Source organism: Microcaecilia unicolor, chromosome 10, assembly GCF_901765095.1.
Source record: "Microcaecilia unicolor chromosome 10, aMicUni1.1, whole genome shotgun sequence".
In the NCBI taxonomy this organism is placed as follows: domain Eukaryota; kingdom Metazoa; phylum Chordata; class Amphibia; order Gymnophiona; family Siphonopidae; genus Microcaecilia; species Microcaecilia unicolor.
Genome location: NC_044040.1, coordinates 55,456,281 through 55,468,484, shown reverse-complemented (window position 1 = coordinate 55,468,484; position 12,204 = coordinate 55,456,281). Strand labels below are relative to the sequence as shown.

General features: G+C 41.8%; 1 protein-coding gene across 1 annotated transcript in view; it reads left to right on the top strand.

Annotated features, from left to right (window-relative positions):
- Positions 1–8,529, top strand: part of CAV1 (caveolin 1) — a 54,576-nt gene extending 46,047 nt beyond the window's left edge. The window contains exon 3 of the mRNA XM_030215743.1: positions 4,332–8,529. Within this exon, the coding sequence (XP_030071603.1) occupies positions 4,332–4,673 (342 nt within the window). The 3' untranslated portion in view covers positions 4,674–8,529. The remainder of the gene's footprint in view (positions 1–4,331) is intronic.
- Positions 8,530–12,204: the final 3,675 nt, after the last annotated feature.

The window sequence follows — 12,204 nt, the reverse complement described above, 5'->3', positions numbered from 1 at the left end:
GAGCAGGAGATGGATGGGACTGGGTGGGGTGGGAAGCAGAGGGAAGGAGCAGGAGATGGATGGGACTGGGTGGGGTGGGAAGCAGAGGGAAGGAGCAAGAGATGGATGGGACTGCGAGGGGTGGGGAGCAGAGGGAAGCCTACTGGAAAGAAGACACTGAATAAAACAGAAGACACTGGGACCAAAGCGAATAGAAAAACTAAATGATCAGACAACAAAGGTAGATAAAAGTATTTTATTCATAATTTATTAATTGAAATGTGTCAGCTTTTTGAAATATGCATCTGTGATATTTTGCCTGTAAATTCAATTCCTTCCTCCACATTAGCATATTCATTTGCATATGTATATATGCAAATGATATGCTAATATGCTCCTCCCATTCTTTGCCCCCCCAAATGAAACAGTCAAACTACGCCTATGGGATTAGGATTCCTTGGAGTAGCTATAGAAATGATAAGTAGTAGTAGTAGAAATCAGCTATTGTTGGGGTTGGAAGGATAGAGGGTGATGGTGAGGAGGGTTATTATAGCTACTCGCTGTTATTATTGTTTTCTATTTGTAATTTATACACAATAGTTGCACAGCATATTGTTTCTTTTTATACTTTAATAAAAAGATTTAAATATAAAATCATAATTGTTCTAGGCTTCTGCAAATGAGGACAGAGCCCATGGGGATGGAGCGGGGACAGGGGCAGGGCCTGCAGGGATGAGGCGGGGACGGTGACAGAACCCACAGGGATGGGGCGGGGACTGAAACAGGGCCTGCGGGGACGGAGACAGAACCCGCGGGGATGGGGCAGGGACAAAACTTTGTCCCCGTATAATTCTCTATTTCCATCCCCTTTCAATTTAGGGATCCTCTAACAGAAAATATTGATGCATTAATACTCCTTTCTTCCACAGACACATTGTGTTACATTCTCTTCTCTTCTATTCCCAACCCCAATAGGTGTGTACTGTGGTACTATTATGCCTTTAAAGATTTATCACAAAAGCCACTGCTGTAATTACATTCCAAGGAAACAGGGAGCTAACATCCTGTTCCTGGCCTGAAATCCAAGTGACTGAGATGTTCCTCTGTCATATGAACCCATTCAGATTGTGTCCCTGGATAGCAGAAATATTGGTCTGTACTCAGTGACTGCAAGCAGTCGTGTGCCATGCTTTATGTCAATGAGAGAACACATTTGACTGAACTGTTTCCCCAGCCTACTTCTGCTAATCTTCTGCTTGAAATGTTATGACGCTTAGGAATAAAAATGAAAGAACTTCTTGAACACGCACACGTTTCAAGCAAAGTACGCCGAAGGAGCTTCACTCTTTGCAGTACCATGCGCATTTTTTTACCATTAATGTGTATAATACATCTTTCAAAATAGTTTATTTTAAAAATCATCTTTCCTGTGTTGTGACTTTTATGTCTGATTCAGTCATTTTTGCATGATATGAGGCTTAGATTACTTTTCAGTTCTTCATATTGATGTTTTGCGGTCCATGCTACTCTGTCTTTCGAACGCATAACACATCATATAGGACTTTTTATATAAATAGAACATGATGGCAGAAAAAGATCCAGTCTCTACAGCAGGGCTTCTCAAGCTTTAGGTCATGACCTCAAATGGGGTCATGCACTCCACGTTTGAGGTTGCAACCTTGCCCAGAAGTACATAGGTGTGTCATTATGATGTGCCTTAGCAGGGTCACGAATGTCACTGTAGCCATTACCATGAGGTTGTAGCCTGAAAAAGATTAGTAAGCACTGTTCTACAGTCTCCCTCAAAGATCTTCTGTGCTTGTCCAATACTTTCTTGAATTCAGATACCCCCAGATTCTATATATGAAGCCCAAAATTGGGCTCCGATTCAAGATGGTGTACCCAATTAAATTGGTTAATGAGCCAATTAGTGCTAATAGTTGTGTGCTGAATAGTACTAATTTATTTATTTAGATTTTGCTCACACCTTTTTCAGTAGTAGCTCAAGGTGAGTTACATTCAGGTATACTGGATATTTCTCTGTCCCAGGAGGGCTCACAATCTAAGTCTGTACCTGAGGCAATAGAGGGTTAAGTGACTTGCCCAGATCACAAGGAGCAGCAGTGGGATTTCAACCGGCCACCTCTGGATTGCAAGACCAGTGCTCTAACCACTAGGCCACTCCTCCACTCCCCTCCTCTAATTGGCACCACTTTGGATTTGGGCGCACATCTTGCTATGCGCTGTTCTGTAACAATGACCGCCCAAATCCCATCGTGCCCAGCCCAAAAGGGGATGTAGCCATAGGAGGTGCAAGAGCGGATTGAGGCATTCCTAAAATTCGCACACAATGTTATAGAATAATGGAGATGTGCGTCCAAATTGGGCGCTGGGAATTATACCTGGGACAATGGAGGATGAAGTGACTTGCCCAAGGTCACAAGGTGTGTGAGTGGGAGAAGCTAGATTTGAATCCTGGCTTCCCTGTTTCTTATCTTACTGCTTTAACCATTAGGCCACGCCTTTATTTCACATACGTATCTGTATTTCTCGTTTTAAAAAAATGTTGTTAAGGTTTCCTTACACCCTTGGTATTCACTCCCAGTCTCTGAGGACCGCCAACTGGTCAGGTTTTCAGGATATTCCTAATGAATATGACTCAGACAGATTTGCACACCATGGATGTAATAGGCATACAAATCTGTCTCATGCATATTTGTTAAGGATATCCTGAAATCCTGATATGTTGGCAGCCCTCAAGGACTGGGAGTGAACACCATTGCTGAAGAACTTGCAGATGTCAAGAGGCCTTGTGAGCGAGAAGCTTGACACAAATGCAAGAGGGTGAAAATCTCAAGAGAAGAAAAGGGGAGAACATGTCAAATTATACTTGCTTAGAAACATCAGGCTAGGAAGGACAAGGAGAGTACTGCCCCTTTATTTAAGAGATCAAACTACAGGGGGATTAAGGGAGTGAACTTCCCTAATCTCTCCAGTGAAGCACAGCTCAATATGAGCATTTTTCTGAAAACTAGATGTCCCGGGTGGCAGGTGTAAATCCCAACATCGATCTGTTTGGACACAGACACGCACTCATCCTGAAATGGGGAATACACTTTTATTTTTTCCCCCAATCTAGTCTGGCCCAAAACATCCTCTCTTGCCGTAAGCATACTTTTGAGTTTTAGACGTGAATATCCCGGTTTTGTAAAATCAGGATTTAGATGTGTATGCAATATATGCTTCTAAATGCTGGGTTATGCATGTCTATAATCTGAAAAGAGCTTCTAAAATGAGATAGACACAGAAGATCCCTAGGTAGAAAGCAGATGGTATCAAAACAAAACTTAAACAGCTGTTGATGTTTTATGATGGGCAGGAGTGATGCATAGACGGCAACTCCAGCAGGGTGAAAGTAAGACCTATGTCTGTGTCCCTATTATGGCAAAATAAATCAGGATGGGCTGGAGTAGGCTTCAACGCAACTCCAGTACTTGGGAAGTAGGGCCAAGGCCAGGCAGACTTCTACAGTTTGTGTCCCGAAAATGGCAAAGACAGATTCGGATCAAATATGTGTATTTTATACCACATTCATATTGTATGCTAGGAGTGTAGGTACTGCATGTCTCAGTGAAGGAGGGTAAGACATCTTAAAGTTGAATTTAGCAATTAGATTATTGTTAGTAATACTGTTGGATTGTTGGTTTAATCATGAATTGATAATGAATGTGACTCTGGGGTGGCCTGGATGGACCATGCAGGTCTTTATCTGCCATCATTTACTATGTTATATCTAAATTAGGGAAGTCTATAATTGGTGCCTAAAGTTGGGCGCTAATTAAGCATCCAGTCTTTGGCACAGAAACGTGTTCTAACAGATGCAAGGCATCAAAATGGGACAGCAAATCGGTGTGCAAGTACACTTACGCACGTAGTTATAGGATAGCCCCAAGTGTATTCACGTGTAATTGCAAAGGGAGCATGGCCATGGGAGAGAAATGGGAGGGTCAGGGGCATTCCGTAAAATTGCACGTAGTTTTATAGAATACTGCGGATGTGCGATCATCTTGCACACCAGGGTTGACACCAGGCTGGTGTAAGTCCTCGCACCCAAAGTTGGGCATGGAATTGAACAACGCTATTCTATAAAGTATGTTCATCCTGGAACACCCTTTATAGAATAGAACTAGGTGCCATTTACTGAATCCAGCCCTAAATGCTGGTCAGAATACCTGATAAATACAGGACACCTTTGGTGAGCTTTCTATGATTCTCTACAGTATGCAGTCATGATAATATTGCAGTACGTCTGAGGCATTTAACCAAATTCCATGTATGATTCTTTCTCGTAGATTGATTTTGAAGATGTAATTGCGGAGCCAGATGGAACACACAGCTTTGACGGAATTTGGAAGGCCAGCTTCACCACCTTCACAGTGACAAAATACTGGTTTTACCGCTTGCTCTCCGCAATCTTTGGCATACCCATGGCACTTATGTGGGGTATTTACTTTGCCATTTTGTCATTCTTGCACATCTGGGTTGTGGTGCCGTGCATACGGATCTACTTGATCGCGATCCAGTGTATCAGCCGAATCTACTCTATCTACATCCATACCATCTGTGATCCACTGTTCGAAGCCATTGGCCTAATGTGTAGCAATATCCGAGCCGTAATACGCAAGGAGGTATAAGAGACGCTTCAAGGAACATCGGTGGTGTGGTTCCATTTTCTGGTGTGTGTACTGGTTTTATGCTTACTGTTGTTCTACAGCGACAACTCATAGAACACAGGCACTGAACAAAAATAGATGAATAAAAACCATTTGTTCAGTTTTCATCCCTGCCATTTAATCCCAATAAGATTACTTTATCCCTTTTGGGGGGGCAGTCTGAATTTTTATTCTCTCCTTCCACTTGAAGTGCTGTCATTTCACCAGCCAAATGTGATACAGCATTTTCTTTTTGATATCCCCCCTCCCCCTCTCCATTTGTTTTCAGTAGAGTAAGCTGACAATGGTGTAACAAAGCATTGGAAAAAACTTACCCACTCCCTATTGTTGACCACTTTAATATGGGTAAAGAGTATAAGCGCTGCACAAGTGAATGAACATGACAACTTGGCAAGTTTTGAAAGAATGCTTTTTTTTCCCCCCTCCCACTGCATTGTCAGCTGTCTGCAGTTTAATGGTGGATTTGGTCTGTGAATCAGCAGATGTAAATACTGCATAGCCCATATATTTGATGCCCTATCATCAGTTCAGAGGCTCTAATCCCTGGAAGCTTTTCTGGGCAGGTGGTGGAATGATCATAAAACATTACTGTTATCCACTGCTTTGTTGTTCCATTCCTTGTCGTGTTTTCCCATAGTCGTTTGTCAGCATTCAATGCAACTATAGTGAGTTTTAGAAATTAGGAATTAAGAATGCTATTGGACTCAATGCAAGTGCCTTCCACCAAAATGTAGGGTCTAATTTCCAAATATCTAGTGGCATCATCAACATGATTTTAACAAGGTCTTGTTGCATAGCTGCAGAATGACAGATAGGCCTTAGTGAACCAGTCATGTTCTGTATTCTTATCAAGTATAAAAACTAATGACTGGTATGTGATTCTTGGTTTGATCCTTGTGGTGGAATCAAGGTGTGCTAAGCTGTTTACTGAGCTACAATAGATATGAAATTTCTCTAAGATAGGAAGCTCAAATGTCTGTCAATAGGCATAGGGCAGCATGCTCTTTGAACATGCCTTTTCGCTCATGATGCCTATACTGGTAAATCCAAACTAATCCTTCAAAGGATTTTTTTTTGTCTTGCTAATTTTTTTAATAAAGGAAATCATGACCTACATGACATTCCACTTCTTAGCTGAGTTTCCGCATCCAGCCTTTTTGTTTTTTTAATGCAACTGACAGTACAGGATTTGCACGCTCAGTAAGACTTTATCCTTTGCAAGTAGAGGATTGAAACTTGATTATGGGTTAATCCAGTTTTACTGACCTGCAGCTACTGGAGTCACATCTGGTTCTTCAGAGCTCTCGGTGCGGTTCTTTTGTGCCACAAATTTAAGAGATAAAGGTGCCATTCCTATTCACACTTTCAGAGCTACAAGAGAGAGCTTTTGAAGCTGACTAGATGAATCTCAGTACAGCTGACTAGTAATAGCCTTAGTGAATGTTCAAATTATGGTTAAGATTAGGTTAACTTTCCAAATGGCTCTAGATTTTTGCGACAGGTTGAACCTGTCTTGGTTTTACCACACTGCCTACGTGGACATGTAGTTCTGACGTTCCTACAATTTTCTCTAAGAAAAATGCAACTACTAGTCCATACAAGTTGTCTAGATAACTAAGGTCCATTAGGTTCAGATAGTTTTTGAGCTTTTGCTGTGTAAATGAATGTGTGAACTCACATGAGCTCTCAGGTTTTGAAGTATCACTTCCATTAGGTTAACTCCTGGAAGCTATTGCTAATGCCTCATAGTGAAATATCATTGCTTTTTTGGAGAATTAACCTAAGATTCCATATAATATATTCAAAATGGCATCTGCAAAGCACTGAAGAATACTGTAATTGACAAATGGGCCAAATATATTGTTACTTCTCATTCTCTGTATAGGATACATCAGAATCTGGAATGACAACTTAATGTTACATTAAACTACGTTGATTTTTTTCTGGGTTTTTTCTGTGTTGGGGTGATGATCAGGAGAGTTTATAATTTCAAAGGTATACTATTATGGGATATGTGCACTAAACATTTTTCCCACAGACACGAAAAAAGAGCTTGATTCGAGATTGTTCGAATGGGCACGCAAAAGAGATTGAGACAAAGAATCAGAAAAAAATATGATCCACCAGGGGAGAGGGAAGGCTTTTTGGATATCCTGCCATATTATGTCACATACCTAGGAGACACCATACTGTATGACAGTGCTTCCTTAATCTTTCCTGGGGGAACCCAGCCAGTTTTCAAGATATCCACAATGAATATTCATGAGAGAGATTTGCATGCATTGGAGGAGGTGCATAAAGATCTCTCTCATGAATATTCATTGTGGTTATTCTGAAAACCCGACAGGCTGGGGGTTCTCCCAAGACAGGTCTGGGAACTACTGCTGTATGATGTTGGAAATTAATCTTATATTCTGAAACCGTCAGTTCTCACAAGCGAGCATGGTTAAGACCACTGAGGTAATTTTATAGTCATTTTAGTATCTACATGACAATGTACACACTAGCATGACTTTTATAAAATTAGGTCACGTTAGCAGGAATGCATGTATGTTTGCTATACACATTGCCTGGGGAGAGGGGGGGAACGATTTGGAAGAATATGAATGGAGATGCAAAATATGCAAATTTTCTACAAAATACTCTAATATACACATGCACTTGTACTCTCGACACCAATTTGAGACAGGCATAATATCCTAATATCCACCCCTTCAACGTAGACGCTATTGCTGCTGGATTTGTGCTAGTATTTTATAAAGACAGAGGCACCTATATGACTTTATAAAGCAGAGCCAAAATAGGAATCTTCTTGCCTGCTAAGCCTAGGCACCCTGTGATGAAATGTCCTTCCACAAGTGTAACCCTGCTTTCCTGCTCTGACGTACTAAATCTCATAAGCTAACACTGTTTTACTGTAAAAGGGGCATCTCCAACAGCACTGGGAAGTTCGTCGAGCTGAAAAGTTCACTTTTCCTTTCAACTTACAGGAAGTCATTTTTGAAAACCATTTTTCTTCATAAAACGCCTCATAAAATGAAGTCATGCTTAAAAGTACATGTGGTGCAAATAGGCATGTATTTGTAGCGTAGGTGTGTTCAAGAAAAGGGTTCGGGTGGAGCATAGGTGAAGTCGAATTAATGCATGTATCTTATAAAATATGTGCATACTTCACGCACTAATATTTAGGCCTGCTTACGAGCAGGTGTATTTGTCAGCGTCCACAATTAAGATGCTCTTTCTGCAGGATTTGTGTCTTTATCTTGTTATCAGATTACCCTTACAATGTACATACAGCTCCCTGTGTCAACCAAAGCTAACATTTTGGATATGCCTTAATTTGCTAGTCAAGCATGACTCCTATGCTGGATGTCTCATAAATACGTGTATCAATAAATCTGTTTATTTAGTCAAAGGGCCCAGTTTATGGAGATTAAAAAAACGTCAACCATATTGTGACTGCTATTTTCACACAGACACTGGCATGGAGATAGCTACTGTTCTACTGTGTACATAATTGAAAATCTACTTCTGTGAGCTATTTTGCAGTATTACAACTCATTTTGCCAAGTGTAAACAAGATTTTAAATATTTTATCTTCACATAAGGAAGTTCACTTTAAATTAGCCTCACTGATGTATCATGTTAACTATGTATCCTGCATGATATCCATTCACACTGGCTTATTAGCCCATACATAAAACAATTTGCTGGCCTAACTCATTTATTATGGTATATATTTGCTTACTGATATATTTGGCACTTTTGCATGAATTGTAAAGGCTACAATTCTATATAATAAAAGGTTTTAACATTTGTTTGTGTCCAACTTATGTTTCATGCATCCACTATAAGGAGAATATTGGGGGGAGGGGTTGGGGGGTTGCCAACGCAAGGCTTCTTTATATATAGAAGACTTTTTTTCAGAAAGATCTGGCCCCATTTGTTCAGAAAGCTATATTATTAAAACTATGTGGGCACAAAGGGGGAAATTCTATAAGAAGGATACCTACATTTAGGTATGAAGAATGCATACTTAAGGCAGGAGAAGGGAGATTCGATAGAGATGTTTAAATACCTATGTGGCATAAATGCACAGGAGACATGTCTCTTTCAATTGAAAGGAAGCTTTGGAACAAAGGGGCATAGATTGAAGGTGAAAGGGGATAGAATTAGGAGTAAACTAAGGAAATGCTTCTTCACGGAAAGGGTGGTGAATTTGGGGAACAGCCTCATGGTGGAGACGAAAACTGTATCTGCATTCAAAAAAGCTTGGGTCAAGTACATAGGATCTGTAAGGGAGAAGAAGAGATAGTAAATGGCATGGATGGGCAGACTGGATAGGCCATATGGAGGGGCATAATTGAACGAAAACGCCTATCTCCATGGGCGTTAATCTCCAAGAACGGGTCCGTGAAGGGGCGGACCGAACCGTATTTTGGGAAAAAATAGACGCCCATGTTTTATTCAACGATGTGTGAGCTGGGCGTTTTTGTTTTTCAGCGATAATGGAAAATGAAAGCGCCCAGCTCAAAAACGAATACATCCAAGGCATTTGTTCGTGGGAGGGGCCAGGATTCATAGTGCACTGGTCCCCCTCACATGCCAGGACACCAACCGGACACCCTAGGGGGCACTTTTACAAAAACAAAAAAAAAGGTAAAAGAGCTTCCAGGTGCATAGCACCCTTCCCTTGTGTGTTGAGCCCCCCAAATCCCCCTCAAAACCCACTGCTCACAAGTCTACACCATTACTATAGCCCTAAGGGGTGAAGGGGGGCACCTACATGTGGGTACAGTGGGTTTGGGGGGGTTGGACGACTAATAAGTATTAAGCAGCACAATTGTAACAGGTAGGGGGGGGGATGGGCCTGGGTCCACCTGCCTGAAGTCCACTGCACCCCCTAACAACTCCTCCAGTGACCTGCATACTGCTGCCAGGGAGCTGGGTATGACATTTGAGGGTGAAAATGAAAATGTGTGAAACATCATTTGTTTGTGGTGGGAGGGGGTTAGTGACCACTGGGGGAGTCAGGGGAGGTCATCCCCGATTCCCTCCAGTGGTCATCTGGTCATTTAGGGCACTTTTTGGGGCCTTATTCGTGAAAAAACAGGGTCCAGGAAAAGTGTCCTAAATTCTAGGTAAAAACGCATACTTTTTTCCCATTATCGGTGAAATGCGCCCATCTTTGTTCGGCAGATAACCACGCCCCAGTTCCGCCTTCGCCACACCTCTGACACGCCCCCATAAACTTTGTCTGCATCCGCGACGGAGTGCAGTTGAAAACGCCCAAAAATCGGCTTTCGATTATACCGCTTTATTCGTTTTTGTGAGATAAACGTCCATCTCCCGATTTAGGTCGGAACTTGGGCGTTTTTCTCGTTCGATTATAAGCTGGATGGTCATTATCTGCCTTAATTTTTCCTCTGTTTTTATGTAAATGATCGGAATACTGGCCTATAAATGTGTAAACACCAATATTATGACTATACACTGTCCTGAAACATGTTGCTTAAATTCTGGGTGGAGCATGAGTGGGACACACAACCCCATGCATAAGTTATAGAATACTATAATTTATACACATGTTTCAGCCATCTGGGCACAAGCAATTCCACCAGCTCTATGGCTGGTGTAAGTGGTCATGCCTAAAACATAGGTGTGTATTTTGCCTGTTACACTAGTATTTTATTCAGGAATATAGGCACCTATTTTCCTTTATATAATTGGTTCCAAACAGGCACCTGTTATAGAATTTACCCTGTAATTCTCTTATTTGTGTCTGTCTCAGTGGAGTCGTGAATGATATGATAAGCAGGAACTCCGAGCTGTTCCCTCACCATTTTTAGAGCAAAGTTGTGGGTCCATGCATGGGTAGAGCTGGAAGCTTAAAATCCTTCATGCTGTGTTTCTTCCATAGATGGATGACAAATGCTGAAGTTTGTCCACACCAACTGGGCTCAATTTACAAGTACTAAATGGACTAAATAAAGCTATAGATGAAAAGGGCTGTTGGGATTATCCAATGTTTAGCATGTTGTACTGCCTATGAGAAGGCCACCTTCTTCAAAAACTGAATTTGTGGTTCCCAACTTCCCTGTTTACATTGAACTGCTTCCTCTCCAAAGACTGGATGCATACAGAGGTGCCAAACATGATCCATTAGAAAAACTGAGATTTATCATCCCAGTGAGTAAGACTGAAGACCAATTAGTAAGATATTTCAGGTGGTGTGCTCGGGACATAATTCTGGAAAGATTTAAGGTGTCTTGATGTTTTGAAAATGAAAGAAGCAACATAAAAGGATATTTAGCTATTTTTATTTATTTACAGTCTCTTGATGTACCACAAGGGCCGATAATGGCTTTGATACAGTATACAGGAAAGCACAGGATCCTCAGAGGGAGGGAAGAAGTAGTGAAAGAGAAGAAGAAACGAAGGAAAGCTTGGACATTATGGGGTGAATTCTATACAGTGGGGGAAATAAGTATTTGATCCCTTGCTGATTTTGTAAGTTTGCCCACTGACAAAGACATGAGCAGCCCATAATTGAAGGGTAGGTTATTGGTAACAGTGAGAGATAGCACATCACAAATTAAATCCGGAAAATCACATTGTGGAAAGTATATGAATTTATTTGCATTCTGCAGAGGGAAATAAGTATTTGATCCCCCACCAACCAGTAAGAGATCTGGCCCCTACAGACCAGGTAGATGCTCCAAATCAACTCGTTACCTGCATGACAGACAGCTGTCGGCAATGGTCACCTGTATGAAAGACACCTGTCCACAGACTCAGTGAATCAGTCAGACTCTAACCTCTACAAAATGGCCAAGAGCAAGGAGCTGTCTAAGGATGTCAGGGACAAGATCATACACCTGCACAAGGCTGGAATGGGCTACAAAACCATCAGTAAGACGCTGGGCGAGAAGGAGACAACTGTTGGTGCCATAGTAAGAAAATGGAAGAAGTACAAAATGACTGTCAATCGACAAAGATCTGGGGCTCCACGCAAAATCTCACCTCGTGGGGTATCCTTGATCATGAGGAAGGTTAGAAATCAGCCTACAACTACAAGGGGGGAACTTGTCAATGATCTCAAGGCAGCTGGGACCACTGTCACCACGAAAACCATTGGTAACACATTACGACATAACGGATTGCAATCCTGCAGTGCCCGCAAGGTCCCCCTGCTCCGGAAGGCACATGTGACGGCCCGTCTGAAGTTTGCCAGTGAACACCTGGATGATGCCGAGAGTGATTGGGAGAAGGTGCTGTGGTCAGATGAGACAAAAATTGAGCTCTTTGGCATGAACTCAACTCGCCGTGTTTGGAGGAAGAGAAATGCTGCCTATGACCCAAAGAACACCGTCCCCACTGTCAAGCATGGAGGTGGAAATGTTATGTTTTGGGGGTGTTTCTCTGCTAAGGGCACAGGACTACTTCACCGCATCAATGGGAGAATGGATGGGGCCATGTACCGTACAATTCT